The sequence below is a fragment of the Ruditapes philippinarum genome, unplaced genomic scaffold (genome assembly GCF_026571515.1).
Source record: "Ruditapes philippinarum isolate M1 unplaced genomic scaffold, ASM2657151v2 ctg1881_1_1_1_1, whole genome shotgun sequence".
Taxonomy (NCBI): Eukaryota; Metazoa; Mollusca; class Bivalvia; order Venerida; family Veneridae; genus Ruditapes; species Ruditapes philippinarum.
This window is the reverse complement of record NW_026865939.1, coordinates 30,898-50,758: the sequence shown is the minus strand read 5'-3', so window position 1 is coordinate 50,758 and position 19,861 is coordinate 30,898. Positions and strand designations below refer to the sequence as shown.

The 19,861-nt window shown below is 34.0% G+C and overlaps 1 protein-coding gene across 1 annotated transcript; it reads right to left on the bottom strand.

Annotated features, from left to right (window-relative positions):
• Positions 1 to 5,866: 5,866 nt before the first annotated feature.
• LOC132730801 (uncharacterized) lies at positions 5,867 to 18,467 on the bottom strand. The gene is made up of 6 exons (XM_060716819.1): positions 18,350 to 18,467; positions 14,494 to 14,637; positions 12,193 to 12,272; positions 9,000 to 9,074; positions 8,499 to 8,637; positions 5,867 to 6,465 (listed from the first exon to the last, which is right to left on the bottom strand). Exons 1-6 carry the CDS (start codon positions 18,375 to 18,377, stop codon positions 5,903 to 5,905), a joined length of 1,029 nt encoding a protein of 342 aa, XP_060572802.1. The 5' UTR covers positions 18,378 to 18,467; the 3' UTR covers positions 5,867 to 5,902.
• Positions 18,468 to 19,861: the final 1,394 nt, after the last annotated feature.

Sequence of the window (19,861 nt, the reverse complement as noted above, 5' to 3'; positions counted from 1 at the left end):
CCGAGCAACATTTGTATTTCGTACTGCCACGTCGATGTAAAAAGGCAAAACTCTATCTGCAAAAAGCCCCACTCCCCCCGCAGAAATAACGGAGCCAATCTCAGAGTATGCCGCACTCAACAAACACTCAAATATTATAGTCAGCAGCAAAAGTGACAACATTAACGTACATAAACTTGTAGTTGGCGTTTACCAGAGCCCAGAGCAGCGATGGGAGTTCCATTCCTCGGAGGTACCCCGCGCCACCCCTTTAACATCTCTTCTGAAATTTGAATGCTGTCTCATAATAATGGTCATGTATGGCGTGACATACCTCTCGCACAACTTTGGCGACGGTGTTGTGAATTGTGAGCCGCCCGGAACATGCATGACAGCGAGATGTACGAGGTTTGTTTCTGTCATATGATGTCTAGGGCCTTAATCTTCCACCACGATGTTGAATGAATCTGGGTAAACTTTAATAAAGTTCTTGAAAGTCTATTCATCACTTTCTCTTAGGTGCTTCATAAGTTTCTCGTACCTCCCATACTTAATCAATATGGTTTCAAAGTCAAATGTACATCAAGTTGTAGTTCTCCCATCATTCTTTTCTTGTTAGTTTTGTCTTGAATAAAAGAATGGTGGTTATAGCGGTCCCTTTTTTACTTTGATTGGTTATTACAAAATTCTGGAAACAAAGTGATCCCTCGGAAGCATCAATCACAACAAAATAACATAAGAATTGCAGACTCGGTTTGATTGAGTCTGTACATAAGGGATAATGAATAAGTGCTACAATTTTTAAATAGTAGTAACATACATTTGTATCAGTAGATTGTATACTTTATATGAAATAAATACCTCTCCTACTTGACAAGTCTTTGATGTGTTACAGTCGGTGTAATTCAGAACAGATGCCTCACAGTGATGGCACACAAGTGCTGAAAGAATAATAATAATAATTATTATTATAATGGATATCTAATCACTTTAGTCTCTTACAGCAATTGTGTTCAGCAAAGCTTTTATCCATAATTTTGAACATAAGCACGTTAAAGAGACTCGTTTAAATAAGTATGTTTTATATCATAAATATTTTGAGAATATAACAATACAGTAAACGGCTAATTTTACATACAGCTATCACATGCAATTTCTAAGCTTTTAAGTACGTGTCAATGAAATGTTATTTTTGAGGAATATTTATTTTTCTGTTTGAAAGTTTAAGTTAAAATGTAACGTAATATGATGTATGTGTCATACCAGGTTTGTATGTTTGTATACTGGAAATAAAATAAACTTACGACATAGCTTGCAAAATCTTGGGCATGCAGAAGAAGACAATGATGGGTCTTTGCAAAGATTGGGGTTCTGTTGTTGCATCAACTGACACGCCTTTGTATCTATGTCGTGACATGCACCTGCACATAGTGATACCAGTAACAACACTAAAATTAAAAGATAATTAACAATTAAAAATCCATCAGTTTGAGGGATTTTTTGTTGTTGTTGTTGTTGTTGTTGTTGTTTTTTACATATTATTTGTCAAGGACAAAACATGGTGATCTACTTGTGTTGGTTCAACACGTGTGTAAATCAAATATTCATGAAGATCTCGGCTATCCTGGGATTGAGGCGTTGATATTTTTGCTTATTTATACATACGCCCTATTTCATACTCGTTCGTGTTTTTAATAATATCAATGTCGATTTGCAGTACAGAAACAAATAAAAAAAAATCAGGCTAGATCTCGGCTTTAGGGCCGTATTTTTTGATCTTCCTAAATATGTCTTTATACACTGATACAGCCCCTTCTTTATAGTTTCCATTAATCAAAGTTTATAAATTACAAATGACCTATACACATTTATTCTCATTTTACAACAAATTGTTATTTTCTGCTAGTTAAACAATTGATATTATTAAACTGCATCCATAAAACAAAATAGTTAAAAAATAAAATGCGATCCTTAGTTTTGTGATTATACATGTACAATGAATATATTCAACGATAAGGACAATGTTTCAAATTTTTTTGTTCGTAATCGAGTTCATCCGAATCAGAAATCTATATGTATTTCTTAAAACTGAAGTCTAAACTTAAAATATTTATTCTTTCACGTGTTATGAAAATAAGTTAAATAAAACCTGCAAAAATAAGTGCCAAAATTGACATTTTTACTAATCCACCTCTTAAATCACTGAAATGCTAAATAGGTTACGACAGATAGTGTTCTAAATATAGATCTACAGACCAACAAGGTCGTCACAGAGACACATTCAAAATAGTTTTATCTTACCATATTACTGTCATAAAATGACATAAATAAAAAATAATGATATTCCTTATATTAACTCTATCTTGATAATCCAAAGCAATATTTGTTCAGTCACGAGAATGAAATAAAAACCACAAAGAAAAACAACAAACGTATACTTCAATCTTTCATTTTCTAAATCATTCAAACCTTTTGTTGTTGTTTTTTAGAATCCGGATATAAAGCCTGTGTTAATATTTTGTCCAACATTTAGGTGTATGTTTGCAAAATATTGCCCCTAAATGGATGTAATTCTGTTGTCAGTATTTCAATTTCTTAAATGAAAACGTTTTGTCGTTTAATCTTACATACAACAATTATTTACGAATGTAACAAATAAATACTTTTTTATTTTTAAATAAAAAGCATTTAGCTAAGTAATTCTCCATCATCTTAAAAAATTATAAAACTTAATATTGATAAAGTGAGTATAATACAGTAACAGTTTTAATGTAAAAACACCAAAATAATAGAGACATTATAATTATGTTACTATGAAAGCGTTGAAAACTCTGACTTTCTTTGGTTCTTCTGCTTATTCAATAGCATGTTGTATCGTATAAGTACCTTATCTTCTTAAACATTTCATTCTTTATACCAGAAGTGATCATGATGTCAGCAACTTTTGTATATGAAAGCTTAGTTTGTAACAGACATGTCTCCTGCTGTCAAATGAAAACAATGCATAGGAACGGATATTAACATTACATTTATTATTATTTAAAACAAATTTCTATTACCTTTGTAATTCCTGAAAATACACCAATAAGTAATGTAGATTATGAATATTAAAAACAAAAACAAAATCTTCAAGCAGGTACCTGCATTCTGTAGGGTACTTCAATGTTATTGTATATTCATATGACAACCACTCTTCTGGCTAAACTAAACAGTGGAATTTCAGAGACATTTGAAGAGGTTTGAGATTAGGTCTTTATTTCTAAAGGTCATGTTAGTGCTACAAAAGAGAATTGTGCTTTCATTATTGAATTTCAGCCAAATTCTACAGAAATGTTAAATTTTTAAGTGTACATGATGTAAAGATTTTTATAAATATTAATTAATTTTTTCATTTTATACTAAAAGACCTTGAATGCTTACAGGTTTGAAAATTGGTTTTTCCACACTGTACATGTCCTGCATTTACAGAGAGTTCAGGTATTTAAGATTTCGACTTGGTCGAGATAATTCGAGCAATCAGATATAAGTATATAAGAATTCAATATATTTCGCATGCCTCTGATTGATATATATGCTATAACAAAATTAATTCAACAAATTTATATTTGCATTGCTAGTTTCAATCGGAATATTGGACATAAAAGGTTTAAAAATGTTCTCATTGCTGTAATTCATACAAACAGTTTTCTTGCTTTAGCTTTTACACCTTTTGCATTTGATAAGTTACACATTTTAGTCAAGATATTATGCCGACTGATCTAGGTCTGCGCTGGTCGCATGAGCAGAATCTGTAGCCGCCAGCTGGCTAATTGTTTAATAATAGAAATATTATTTTCGCGTAAGAAAGGGTCTCAAATCATTGCTTCATCGTGTCTGTTCTCTATGCAAAAATATGTTATTAGGGAAACAAGCAACAGAATAATATTCAACCTTAAGTCACGTTTTTTTTGTGTGTGCAGCTTTTCCATTTACTTCTCGTAGGGATCATGCTTTTATGAAAAGGGACAATTGTCTTTAAAAATGACAGGTCCTCATCACTATTTCAGTGGGCTCACAGTTCCTTGTGAAGGACGTATTTTCTACATGTGAGGAAGTCATATGTAACTTTGATCGGGTCATTTTTTTTTGCAAACTACATGAATATCTCATGTAAAAGACAATGATCTGCAATTTTGAAACATAATTATTGCAGCTTATTCAGTCGTCTGTATCATTCTTTGGTCGTTTATGAAAACTGAACCGATATTGTTTACTTCTAATCGTTATTTACCAACTGCATCGTTATTTACCAACTGCGTGTAAAATCTTGTTCTGTGTTGTATTGTGTATAGCATTGTGAAGAAACGATTCACAGTTAAATCAAAAATCTAAATATAATTATGCAACAAACAACCCCGCCACTTTAAAATTAAGTGGGAATATTACAATCAGACAATTTGTAGGCGCGGAGGCCTTTACTGGCTAATTCAAAAGTGTAATCTAAGTTATTCAAATGTCGTAGAGGCGAGGGCTACAGTTTACCAGTGCATTACTTAAAAATATGTTAAAATATCATTAAAATTTTAATAAGTCTTTCTGGCATCCCAATATGGCAGTTAGTGACACGATTTATAAGTACATACTTGACAAACAATGACGTCACAGGATCAACACCTAGTACAAGTTGTCCAAACTTCTCCAAAATGTCGTATGTGAATCCCTTATAAATTTGTTCAGCGATTTTGTTTAGTTTTTCAGTATGTCTTTATTTTGAATTTTCTTTGTAAGCTCGTTTGACTTGTGTCTAAAATCTTAGCTATGTTTCTCTTTACGCGGTGGCAAAACAATAACATCAATGGGCATATTTAAATCAAAAATGAATCAATTGGCCTTATTTATTTTGGTATAAATATACCAATTATTTATTTTGGTATAAATATACCAACCAAGTTTATAACCTACCTGTAGTTATCAGTACATTTTAGAGTCATCACTACAGCAATCTGTCATCACTATCACCTGTACTAGGGATCAAGCGTTTGCCAGCAACCTTAACCGATTGAACACTTGCCCATTACTGAAGGCCGTTTGCACAGACATCCAGAAATAAAATCACACACGAAATTGCGAGTAAATTTAAAATGAAATACCTAATTGGGAACGACTGCCTGTGTATCTTAATCAGAATTTTGCTTCCCTTCAGAAAAATTGGTTAAAAACGATGTAACGGTCCAAAGTGAAGGTGGAAAGGTCCGTCTTTCCCTGATGACGTCATTTTTGCCGTTTTACCTATAATGTGTATTAATGGTAAGATGCATTGCTGAGCGTAACTCATAACGGGGTAAATCAGACTAAAATAAACATTCTCACACTTTGATTTTAATTATAGTACTTCAAATTGTTTTCATTGCTTGCCAAAAATCTTTGATGTGACAGAGTGCTGTTTAAGGACATGAACCTTTTTAATCAGATATGAATTTTCCAAAGCTGTCCATACACGTGTGCACTTTGAAGCCAATCGTGTAAAATGGCTGCCATTCTTAATTGATATTAAAACTTTAATTTGATGTGAAATAATTAGATATATTGTATTTACAGACTCTTACAGACTCCAAGACAAATCAAATATGATTGAAGACTCCTCTTCCTATTATGTATGGTATTTTTACTTTAGATATCCAGCACATCATTAATGGTGTTGCTTTCAAATTTACTAATGGATATAACCCGAACATGTCAGAGATTCTGCGTGTCATATGAAGTATACACTTAGTCTCGATGAAAACGACATTGAAAGAGGTGGCGTGACCGAATTTTTGCTTCGCAATTTTCAAGAATTTTGGACACTGTTTACCTTAGGACGGACAAGTCTTCACTCTAATTGCATATTCAGAAACAAACCTTGATATAATTTAAATTTAACTTTTATTCATAAGCCATACATTTAAGAACAAATCAGTTGAAGAACCTTCGACAAACTGTTTCTAAGTGATGCATAGTCATTAACGTTAATGACATGATTGGAGTCGGTGGCCAATTGTGATAATCCTGCAGGACTGGCACCACCTACATTGATAACCGTCACGGACGACAACTGTGTATGTCCAGTATGTCCATCAATGTGAGGAGGAAGGTGATGGTGTGCCTCAGGCGATGCGGTGTGATCAGCTATAATGACAACCGAGTTTTTGTAGGATGCTCTCCCATCAAGGTGTAGGTGATCAAGTTCCCTGGTTAAATAATGGGAGACATCACTGACGGTCACGGTACTGACATCTTGGTGAAACGGAAGTCTATCTAAGGCTTGCATAAGTTCGGAGAGACTCTGATGAGAATCAATATGTAAACGTCTATGTACACTGTAATCCAGTATTGCTAATCCAACAAGATTGTTAGTTGGTCCAATAACAAGGTGTGAAGCTAAATCTTTCACAAATTGGATGTTGTATTGCGACGCTGTTTTATCCTGAGAATCTTGTATGAGTATTTCTATGTTACGGTTGCATACTGGATAAAGAATAAAGTGAAATATATATACAAAGACAAATAAATATAAAGATATGTGTGAGCTTTTGTATCTTTTTATTCCATCTTGGAAAATAATAAACCTAGTCCCTTTTTCTTTTCACACTGTAGCATTCATTACCTTAACCAGTAATTATTACTTACGCCATAACATAAAGAATACTATAGGAACACACTACCAGAATTTAAAATTTTTAACATTTATAAGAACAACACCAGCATACTATAAAGTGAGATTGTATCACCTCTTCACCTGCACATTACTTCTACCAGATTTTAAAACTTTGAGTCTTAACATGATACTACCTTTTGTAAAGCGGAAGGCTTATAAGCACGATGCCACTAAGTGTTGTCACTACTAGGCTAGAAACTACAAGACTGTATCCAAACAAGATTGTTAGTTGGTACAATAACAAGGTGTGATATTAAATCTTTTTTCAAATTGTATGTTACACTGTGACACTCTTCCGTCTGGAAAATCTTATATGAGCATTTCCTTGTTACGGTTACATACTTGATATAGAATTAAGTAAAAGACAGTATAATATATATAATAAAATTTATCTGGAGATAAATGTGCATTTTTGGTATTTTTACTATGATTTCCATCTTGGAAATCGTCCTATCTACCTTTATGACCATTCAGCTTTTACAACTAAGTATTAACACTACCAGATTGAAAAACTTCTATTTTTTACATATAGGATGCCGAATCATTGTAAAACATCGAGCTTTTACAAATGAGACGCCTTAGCATTGCCACTACCAGATAGTTAAAAAGTTGTGTAAGTACGGTGCGAAAGTTTAAGAATTACCAGTACCAGATTGTTAAACATCAAGGTTTTACAAGAACGTCACATAAGCATTATCACTACTAGATTGGAAAGTTTTGAACTGTTACAACTAAGACGCCAAAGCATTGTCATTACCAGATTTGTTAAGTTCGAGCATTAGCAACTTAGACTCCACCTAAGTATTAATTGTCACTAACAGATTGTTAAACTTCGAGTGTTTACAAAGACGACGCCTAAGCATTTCTATCCGGAGGTGTACTGGTAAGAAGCCAAGGTAATCCTCGCATGTATCAGTGCTATACACTGGGTATGTAAAAGAACCAATGGGTCTTTTCTATAAGAGCTAGGGACTGGTTCCCGAATTTCCCGGTATCTAGTCTAGAGTCATGTCTACCAAATCGACCTAAGAAGCCCAGTTTAGCATACTTGTTGATGTTCTGGCCTGAATACTACTTGTATATTACATTACATTACACCACCAGCCTGTAACACATCGAGTTTTTATAAGTTCAACGTCTAAAAATTACCACTTTCAGATTGTTCACCACTAAGACGACTAAGCATTACCATTACCAGATTGGAAATCTTCGAGCTTTTACAGCTAAGACTACTCCTTAGCATTGTCCCCCTTACCAATTGTAAGACTTCGACATTTTACATCTAAGACGCTTAAGCACTACAAGATTTGAAACTTTGTTTTTGTACAACTAAGACCCCTACCAATTGTCATTACCAGATTCAAAAACTCAGAAATTTTAAAACTTCGGCGATCAGTCATTACCACTACCAGATTGGAAAAGCTTTTACAACTAATATTCCCCAGCATTGAAACTACCTGAACTTATGCAATGAAAACGCCTAAATATTAGCATTACCAGATTGTAAAACCTTTATAACTACAACACTTAAGCTTTTGCCACTATTTCGTAAAACTTTTACAATTACGAACGTAATCATTGCTATAACCAGGTTTTACACTTTTGCTTTTATAAGAACTACACCCTAGTATGACCACACTTGTATAAGTACGTCGCACACACATTACTACGACTAGATATATTAACATCTGCATCATTTATTTTGGCTTTTCTATTGCAAAGCTTAATTCAAAGGATACGGACGCTTCATGGATTACACCTTAATTTAAAATTATAAGATAGAAGTTAATATACATGTAGAATACAATTTAAACTGAAACAGACATATGGTGAAAAATCTGACCTGGTGGCGATGAAGTTGTTGGTATAGTTGTTGGTATAGTTGTTGGTATAGTAGTGGGGAAGTTACACATGTCCTCTGAACAGCAATGTGTTTGAATGTCACGTCTACCAAATGGCATCAAACCGGTTCCATCGCACATCTTATTGAATGAAATGGTAAACGGTAAGATAAAATTATTATTTTCTCAATTTCTGTAATAGAAAAAAATGATGTAAATGTTGAACGAAATATCGTCCTATTTGGAATGAATACTTCTGGGAACTTTGATACCAACAGCATTATCTATACCCTGAACTTTAATGTTTATGAATGGTCTTCATGTTTAACGCCAACTTGAAGACACGGGCGTAATTACTGTCACCAATTTCAACATCAATATACTAAAACTGATAAGAAAGCCGTATAGAGTCATGTTATCCTGTTCAAGCATGAATAATTTAAAGATAACCGGGAAGGGAAATAATGGCATTACAATAAAACTTTGACGAATATTGGCATTACCTCCAAGCTTGCGCAGTTCATCCGGTATTCATGATGACCGTCCTTTGAGGAAGTCAGTTGATGTAGCATACATTGCTGAAATGAAAACACCTTGCCATGTTCATAACTTCACTAAGGTTATATCCTTTCGGCGGCCACCACCTCTTTAAGCATTTTCATAGAGACCCCCTACCTCAAAGTGTCGCCTCTCAGTCCGTATAGGCAGTTACTGGCGATGTTTCAACCCTATGACATTCTGATTTAGTGGTGTGTGACATAAAAGCGCGCGTCAGAGCACGCGATTTCAGGACGTGACGACATGCGCAGGCTGTTATGGTGATGTATGCGCGGCTAACTTAAAAAAACACACAAAAAACCGGAAATATAAACGCAGTGCAGCTGTCTCCCACATGGTTAACTTTGTGTTTGTTCCCCACCTTGACCATTTATCTGTTCGAAAAATATAACATTTTGGCAGGAAAAGTCACATGACACGCACCTGGTGAGAAACATGTGTTGGCGGTAGAATTCAAATTTCCAATTTTGTCAAAATTCGCACGCAAACACGTCTTTAAATGGAAATAGCGGTGTTCGAAATTCGTCCTTGACCTTGATCACGTGACATCCTGTATTATGCCATGCATATGTTTCAATGTTGGAGCCTAATCCAAATTTGAGGAATTAATATGGAATCTACGGAAGCCCAAAAGTGCCACCTTCGCGAATACGTTTTATTACGTTACAGCTGCTGAAAGGATATAGGCATGATTTTGTTCCTCTAACGGCACAAAATTACTGTTTTAATGGAATAATGAGTGCGAATGTAAAAGAGATGATTCGCAATAAATGTACTTAATTTAAATTACATGTAATGCATAAAAGAAATGTGTATGTTCTATGAAGGACTGGCTTGTGCTTGCTAAAAGATGCATGATGTTACGAAATACTTTATATTCAATAAATATAACTTCGAGCCAAATGCACATGAATTGCTGTTTGTTGCTGTTTGGTCTTTTACTTGTTTGCTCGGTTTGTCATGACTAAATCCATGACGATAAGAGCGTTTCTTTTTCATCCTTTGGTTGGATATTACATCAATCATGTCGATTAATGTTGAAACCACCCAAAAACATTAGGTAGGTGTAGAGCGGGTGCACCTAATGCCGAACATGCTCCTAATTCCGACCAAAATATTATATATAAAAGCGCGCCAAATAATAATACAACGTGACGTCATTTACGACGTCACATCATTAAGTTGGTACCCAGTACTGTGCACGCTGGTATTTCACTGAAACAACGTAAGGGGCTTAAATTCAAAACAATGAAATTATCAAAGTGGTGATTTCACTGTTTCAAACAGTGAAATTACCAGTTTTAATTCACTGATATATTTCAATAAACAATCGAAAAGCATGTAATAAAATTCATTTAATATTTCATGTTTAACACAATTCAAAAAATTGAAATCATTATTATAACGTCAATTTGTCTCTCTTTCCACCCGCAACATTTTGAATTCGCGGTTGTGTTGTTTGTTGTGGTTTTGGGCATTCAAGGATTTACTTCAATTTTTGGTTAGACATTTTATTTATTAGCTATTTTTTTACAATTTTTTACTAATATCATAAAATATTGAATATTGATGCTTTAGTCAAATTCTTTTGAAATCAATGATGTAGACAAAAATAAAAATCATGTGTAAAGCCCCTGTACATGTTTTAAGGTCGTATGAATGAATAACTGGCAGTGTTCGGAATTACATAATGAACTCACTGAATGTTCCAAATTCCGAACAAAACTTGAAAGAGAATGATTCACCCCATTGGACTCAATAACTACAGCAACTACTGTTGTTACAGCAGCTGTGACTCCTCCTACATCAATTGGTAAATTATCGCCGTCAGATATTGTAAACGAATCTGTGCTTGATGAAATACCTACAGCTTCAAATGATTTAGTCACCACTCCATCTAAGCCATTCACAGTCGTGTCTCTCTCAATGGAGCCGACTGCTACATCAACTGCCTCCATGTTTACTGTGACACCTAACATTACGACTGATTCTATAACAACACCATCGAAATCTTCGGATGGATGTGTTCCTAAAGCAACAGACGTATCTATGTCACCATTTAGCAAACATTTAATATTCCCAAAGACTGAAACAAAGAAACCAAAAGCACGTAAAATGATAATGCCAAAAGCAACAGGGGAAAAGTACAGATAATGGTTGAACGAAAAAAGAAGAAAAGAAAGAAAAGGAATTGAAAAAAAAAACAAGAACGATAGAGAGAACGATTACAAAATAATCTCAAGAGAGCCAAAGAGTTGAAAGAAAAACAGATTGCACTCGAAAAGAAACGGAAGGATAGAGAAGAGGCGAAGAAAAAGCTGAGAGAACTGAAGGAGAAAAAGAAGCAAGAGACTAAACAGATCATAAAAGAAATTGAGGCATCCGATTCAGATGATGATATATTGCAGTAAGTCCTACAAGCTGTTTTAAGTGCAAAACACTTTATGAGGACTATATACAGTGCATAAATTGTTTCAGGCGCTGTTTTTCTTATTTGTGTTGCCGATGAACTTACCGACTGCTCGGATGATCTTCCTTTTGAATGTAAATACTGTTAGTGTTAGTGCAACAACATATATTCTCTACATATAGAAGATTACTTGATGCAAACTGTAGTTATAATATTGTCGCTTAAAATATGTTTGAATATATTGTTTGAATCCTTTTTTTGGTTTTTGAAACTATATATTTTCCTTTTCGTTGACATTCAATACTTTTGTTGCAGAAATGAATATGTTTAATAAAATTAACATTTTAAAAATACTTTGATGATTGACAAAACTCTTTTCTAATGTAGATTTGTGCCAAAGTACGAAAATGGTGTGTATTTGTTTACTCAACATATTTATTTTAAAAAGTTCCTCATGTTCGGAATTAGGAACACCAATGTTCGGAATTACAATCATCATTCGGTATTAGGGGCAGTTGGTAGATCTTTTGATCGGACGATAACGCCTTTATTTGTATTCGTCAGGGTTCTAATACTGGCCAAAATTGTAGCATAATAACTAATCTATTTAAGAGTTGTCTCTCTTTAGTTTAAAGTGCTCGTAATTCCGACCGAGATAAAACGCGGCTTAAGTGTTCGGTAATAGGTGCACCCGCTCTAATATTGTATCATTTATATAAAATAAATACCTCTCCTACTTGACAAGTCTTTGATGTGCTACAGTCGGTAAAATTCAGAACAGATGCCTCACAGTGATGACACACAAGGGCTGAAAGAAATATTCTGATTTATATAATGATGTTACTGGCTACTAAATCAATATCATTCCCTTCTAGTCAGCTTTTTACATCGTTAAATCAAAGCACAGAAGGCGCTGAATTTGTTTGGGTCTCAGAATGTAAGAAAGGTACAGGTTGTGAGATTATATGTATAGTGCCACCAATGCTTTCCAGCGTTTTAATTGTAGTAAATTGGCTATAAGACTAATTGCAACACTTATATTCAATTCAATGTTTATTTGACTTAAACAATTTGAAAAAAAAATGAGTTGCCATTACTGGGATTTGAACTCTAGACCTCTCGCTTCCTAAGCGAGCGCGAAAACCCTTCAGCCACGGTGAATTTATATGTGAACGTCCTGAAGAAAACCATATTATTCTAAATTAGAGCTTGTAACGACTTTAACTGTTGTTTAACACAGATGTAAATAATCCTGGAGCTTACTATAAGCATGTATATTTATAAAGAATCAAAGGGCTGCAAGTTCTGTGGTATTTTCTGATCTTTTTGCAATCTAAATCCTGTATAAGTTTTATTTATGTATTATAATTCATTTTGCAAGGCACCAGAGTTTGATACATACGGAATTCTGCATAACTAGAGTTGCATCAAAATATCATTTATGTTCATTTTTTACGACAGCTACACTTTATCCTTGCTTATCATGGCTACTTCCTTAACAAAGACACTTAAAAAAGAATTAAAAAAAAAAGTTTCCTCGACTGGGATTTGAACTTCAGACCTCTCACTCACTAAGCGAGCGCGTTACCACTGCACCACGGAGAAGTTACACATACAAAGTTTGAATAACATCAAGTCATTCTTAATTTAAAACTTCCATTGCATAATCCTTATTAATTTCGAGGTATTTTGTTCAGGATAAACCTGTTGTTTAAAACTGAAGTAAATAATTTAGCGAAAATCTTCTCGCTCAAACAGTCCGACATGTAGAATCTATATATTCCACTACTCGGTTTGTGTAGTATTCGGTAATCGACATCGCTAAAATAGTATTTTCATTGATAAAATCATTTTCATCCGCGTAATGTGTGATTGTGCATTTATTGACAATTCTATAAGCCAACGCTATTTTTAAACTTTGAATGCGTTGTGATTTGTTGGATACTTGTAACAAAATAAAAATATTTCTTTCTTTTAAATCGCTAGTTTAAAGCTGTTTTGAGAACTACTTGTTGTTAGGTTTGTCGTAAACTTCTGTGTCAGAGATTGAATGTCCGCTTTGTATTTACTTATTTTCGATCAGAAAATACAATAAAACAATATTAGAAATCTTCGACCATTCGGGAATTATTTTGCTTGAAAATTAATGTGCCTGTCTTTGACCATCTTTACGCAGTGATCTCCCCTGAAATTTTCGGCGTTAGTGTACATATAAAGGGAAGTAACCGCTTCAAAAAAGTGGACTACTTTCGGCATTTGCAATTAACAGCATTAGACTCTGAAATTTCGCTACCATTATTTGTTTGGTCTGACGACCCAAACAAATAAAAACTGATATTTTCAGTTATTTGCCAACTGGTAGAATATCTTTCCGTATTCTGTAAAGTAGTCGGTCTTGTGACTGGCACTTTTTAACAAATTCTAAACTGATTTATAATTATAATGGTGAAATGATCAACAACAAAAAAACACGAAAATTCTTGTATACCTGACTTACCACTTCTTCAAAAAAATCTTTACTGATTTATAATGAAACAGATAGATAATGCACTATATTAAACTTTATAAAGATTAGTTGTGTTGGGCTTTCTTTAGTGATTGTTTGTTCCTATTTTTTCAACCTGGTGTTAATGAAAACACTTTCAAAAATGACATTTAAATACTTATTGACGGACGTAACAAATATGTTCTTCAAAGCCTTTGTCTATAATTTTGTATAAAAAAATATCATGTGCTTCAATTTTGAGTAGCTCGCACTATGTTTTACATATATGTACTATATTCAGTAAAAATATATGTTTAAAGCAATATAAATTTCGTACAACATTGACAATTAAAATTGCTCTCATTTTAGAAATAAATACTATATATAAACGAACTTAACTTACAAGGCAAAGAAATAGGACATGTAAAATCGTGTATACGTTTATTTATTTTAATCATTTTAACAAGTCAGGTTTAAAGTTTAAAACTTATATTGTGATGTCTGTGTCATGCCTAGTTACGTTCCGTTAATAAAATAAACTTACGACACAGCTTGCAAAATCTTGGGCATGCAGCTGAAGACAATGATGGGTCTTTGCAAAGATTAGGGTTTTGTTGTTGCATCAACTCACACGCCTTTGTATCTATGTCATGACATTCACCTGCACATAGTGATACCAGTAACAACACTAAAATTAAAAGATAATTAACAATTAAACACACATCAGTTTTAGTGTGGTTTTTTTAGAAAATGTTTTTCATGGACAAAACAAGGTAATCTACCGGTGACAATACAAAATAGTGGTACGTACCTCAAGTGTGATCCCTCGGAAGCATAAAGCACAACAAAATTACAGGAAAAAATGCAGATTTGATTTGATTGAGTCTGTACATGAGGGATAATGAAAAGTGCAACATCCCTCACGCCCCCTATACACCGGCTTTATATAGCGGTACTAAATTTTCAACACTTTAAAGTGTTGGAATCAATGATCCCGAAAGACCAGAAAATATAACAACACTGAAGTGAAGTACGGGGCAATATTTTTATAGCTGACCACAGCATTTGACACCTGCTGTTGTGAAGTATAAAAATCTGGATAAAGTGTGATCCTTCAGAAGCACTAATTACAACAAAATTACATGAAAATTGCAGACTCTGTATGATTGAGTGTGTACATAAGGGATACTGAAAAGTGAAACATCCCTCACACCCCCTAGCACCGGCTTGAGGAAGCTAAGAGGAAGAAGATTTACGAGTTGACGCAAAAATTTCATTAACAGAAATGGAAATTATCATACTCCTGATAGAGTAAAACATTAAGATAGAGATAACTGGGAAGGGACAATCAAAGAGTTTTGATATAGTCTTTCAACACGAGCTGAAACACGAATGGTATATCAAACATCAACCTGTGTAGGTAAGAAAATAAATTTAAAAAAAATATATGAGAAGATGACCAATACAAAGATGGAACGACTGCATCTTATTAGAGATAAATAAGAAAAGGAAAATATGGAACGAAGAGGGAATCTGATTTCACTGAAAGTCGTCAGAAGAATAAAGAATTTGAACAGAAAGACTAATAACAGGAAAAGAAGATGTACTTACTAATAAGTTGGCCAAACGAAGAAAAAGAAACAGAAAGGGCTTCGACGATACAAACACCACGCATTCATAATTTATTTGAAATCATGTCTTGTATGTAAGAATGATAATAAAGAATTGTTATGTGATTACAACGGTATGTGACTATTCTTTGATGAAAATGACCCCTGTCTGTTTCAATCGGAGTCTGTCTGATTAAATACATATGGATGAATTGAATAAAGGTATTCATTGGTCATTTAAGCCACTCATAGTTACAAGGGTCACCAATACTGGCATGCGAGCAGTTCCCGTACAGAAGCAGTACCCGTATTTTTCACAGGCGGCAGTATCAGTGTTTGGACACCCCACCCCTATCTGCCCCTAGACCCCTTCTACAACCCTGAAAAAAATTCAACACTCTTAGGCTTACTATAAGGTACCAAATACAAAACCACCGATGAAATTATATATATAAAAAATTTCCACTATCAAAATTATAGTTATAGAAAGGTGAAAAGCCTACTATATGTTCATTTGCCAAACAATGTGGAACACGGGAAATCGTCGTTTCGGTGACTAAGGCGCATAGTGGAAAAAATTTTTTATATATATAATTTCATCGGTGGTTTTGTATTTGGTACCTTATAGTGAGCCTAAGAGTGTTGAATTTTTTTCAGGGTTATAGAAGGGGTCCAGGGGCAGATAGGGGTGGGTTGTTCAAACACTGATACTGCCGCCTGTGGTATTTTTCATGTAAACGCTTGATTTTTACTTGCATTCTTCAAAAATTCATTTCAAATCAAGCAGATACATAAACGAGACAAAATCTAAGTGTCAGTTCGGCAGTACGTATAAAAAGTCTCATTTTAGATCACTTTCACCTGTGCGTTGTCAAAACGTGACCTTGTTTTATCTGGGGGATTCCGTCCTTGCGCGCATGCGCAAAAATACTTAAACGTGAGGCATGATAAAGGGTTTTCCACTAATACCACCTGTTTACTGATAAGAAGGCAATGTGATGAAAACTTGTTAAATTATCAGAATTTTGACCAATATTACTATATAAAATAATTTTATGGCTTTGATGCGTAAAATATCAGGCATACAAGCATGCCATCGCATGTGAATGCGTTTGGGGGTAACGGTACCGGGTAATAGATGCACGCGTTTAGTCTACTTTCTATTTCCTGAATTACATCTATTTATCTCTTAGAAAATGGTCTGTTCAACAATTATAAATGAAAAATAGGTCCGATATAATAAAATTGTATAATTATAATGGGTTAAATTTTATGTACGGGAACTACTTCTATTCATACAAAATAATGGATAATTTCGGTACCCCATATGAGGCCTCATAACTAAGGGTTATTCTATGTATAGAACATGATGGAGTTTCCATGATTTGTGTGACGAGCCGAATATTGATGTGTAACATTCAAATTTTAGTGAGTGAGCGTAATAAAAAATAATGTTTAAGTAATTACGATTTTTGTACGGGAACTGCTCGCATGCCAGTAAAGGTCACGTGGTCACCTGAATGAAAAAAAAATACTCTAACTGCGTCTTCGGGACTCATAATGCATATTAAGTAATTAGTCAGTAATATTAACACTATTTTCTTCCAAAATAAATTATCTCGACAAAAGTTCGCAGTTTTTGTTAGGTTTATCATTGTGAAAGTTGCTACGCTCTTGGAAATGGAATTTGGAGAGGTTTTCTCCGTTCAACACAAATAACGACTGAAGACATTGAAGTAAGGTCGACCTGCAGCATAGAATCCGTCACCAGTGACATGTCGAAAAATGATTATTTTCCTACAACTATAAGATATAAATAGCAAATCTGCAGAACATAAATCATATTATGGAAAGATGAAAAAATTATTACCCTGCAAATAATATTTAAAAAAATAATAATGATGTATTCACAGTATTTAAGCTAAAATAATCAGTTTTAAGTATGAACTAACTTCTGCTTGTTAAGCAAAATATTTCTTTAGTTTAAAAGCCTAATTAATCTCTTATGATAAATGTCTATTCCGACTTGGAATTAACGAAAAACTGTTTTGGAAATGACACGAAATATTAAGATTAGGAATACCACGGCTGAGTATTTTTTTTTTTAAAGTTACTTCTTGTTTAAGTATAGTGACGCCACAGACATCTTCACCACTGAAGTAGACGCTGGTGAGGGGTGAGGGCATAAGAGAATTTGCACGTTTTCATTATCTCTTATGTACAGACTCAATAAAGCAACAAAAATATCTAAAATCTGAAAAAATCGAGCCTGCATATTGACTTGAACAGAGAAAGTTTATTTAAATAAGACTAGGAATAATTGCAATGGGAAAGTCAAGGTCACATAAAATTAAAGATATTTTACTCCAACAGCAGCAGCTTCCAGGAGTGAATTATCGCTATAAGATTGATCAGATGCGATCTGAAGCGAGGGGGCGTTTTTCTTTAGAAGGAGTTAATATTTTACAGAAAACAGGTCACTTTTTATCGACTAATGACTTTCGAGGTCAATTTACTTCATTACACCAGTACAGACCGAAACATCGAGCTAGAAGTTACCCAAAAGGCTCTGTCGAGAGTATTATAAGAATAAAACATAGTTCTATAAATGTTATACGAAATGTGTTGCGGATCCAGGGTCATTGTGATTACATTTAAAAAGTTCGTAATCGTGTTGAAGACATATATGTCTCTTTAAACTGTTTTATCATGATAATCATTCAAAAATATCTTACTACCGAGAGATAATTATTGATTTAGTAAGTGGTTCAACTATAAATTTAATAAAACCTGCAAAAATATGTGCCAGAATCGTCATTATCCCCAATCCACTTCTAAAATAAGTGTCAAAATTCAAGAGGTTATTAAAGATAGTGTTCTCTATATATAGATTTACATAAGACAAGGTCGTCATAGGGGCATCTTCATATAAAGTTGAATCGGTAGGCGACAAACCGACATATTGAAAGTCTATGTACATCCGCACATAGTCCAAAATTCTAAATTACATGCAATTACAATTTCATAAAAAATAAAGTTCTGTTAGCTTGGGTGTCAAAGCTTGCTTAAGATATTTTTTGCCTTGCTGTGCCTTCTTTTTAGTTTCAACTTTAAATACATGTATGTAGCGACAGTTTAAACTTTTGTTCATCTATAAATAATTCAATATTTTGATATAATATCATGTTATGTGTTTTTGTATCTTTATTTGTTTTAATATTGCAAGTATATACATGTTGGTGTTTCTGATCTAAGATTACTTAATTTATCATTCTTAAATGTCCAAATACATGAAACTTTTGGAAATACACTAAACAAATCGTATTGGTGTGCATGTATAAATGGACTCATACGTAGCCCAATTGCTGAACATTTCGTTAGATACAGTTTGGAGACAGATTATAATGTTCCGTTTATTCAATTCTATAAAAAAAAACACAAATGTAACGCACGTGGCTAGTATGTGATAGTGTGTGAAAACTCAATGATGGAAAATGACGATGTCAGTGATAGTTATTCTTTTACCGTGTATGCCTACCACAACCATCTTTAGTCATGGTCAGGTTGTTTATCTTATAATTTGACATATTAGATTTACTCATTTTTACCCTTTAACAGGTGACGATGCTCCATCTTGTATAGCTTGCAATGAATACTTTACTGTCAAATATTTCTTCTTGACTGCCATAATTTTGAATATGTTCGTTAATTATAAATGTCGTGTCATTTCACTTCAAGAACTTTTATGCCTACTTATAGAGTTCGGCGCGGTATGACCAGTAAAGTGTCAGTGTCGCTGTTAGTAATGTGTTAGTGTCGCTGTTATATAGTAATTTGTCAGTGTCGCTGTTATAAAGTAATTTGTCAGTGTCGCTGTTAGTAATGTGTTAGTGTCGCTGTTATATAATAATTTGTCAGTGTCGCTGTTAGTAATGTGTTTGTGTCGCTGTTATATAGTAATTTGTCAGTGTCGCTGTTATGTAGTAATTTGTCAGTGTCGCCGTTAGTAATGTGTTAGTGTCGCTGTTATATACTGATTTGTCAAGGTCGCTGTTAGTAATGTGCTAGTGTCGCTGTTAATAATGTGTTAGTGTCACCGTTAGTAATGTGTTAGTGTCGCCGTTTGTAATTTGTTAGTGTCGCCGTTAGTAAGGTGTCAGTGTCGCTGCCAGTAAAGTGTCAGTGTCGCTGTTAGTTATGTGTTAGTGTCGCCGTTAGTAATGTATTAGTGTCGCCGTTAGTGAGGTGTCAGTGTCGCTGCCAGTAAAGTGTCAGTGTCGCTGCCAGTAAAGTGTCAGTGTC

Coding starts and splice junctions, on each gene's coding strand:
- LOC132730801 (XM_060716819.1), bottom strand. CDS start 18,377: ATGACGATTCTGGCACATATTTTTGCAG. Junction 12,273..14,493: donor AAGATTTTGCAAGCTGTGTC/GTAAGTTTATTT, acceptor TATTTCTTTCAG/CCCTTGTGTGTCATCACTGT. Junction 9,075..12,192: donor AGACTTGTCAAGTAGGAGAG/GTATTTATTTTA, acceptor TTTTCATTTCAG/CAATGTATGCTACATCAACT.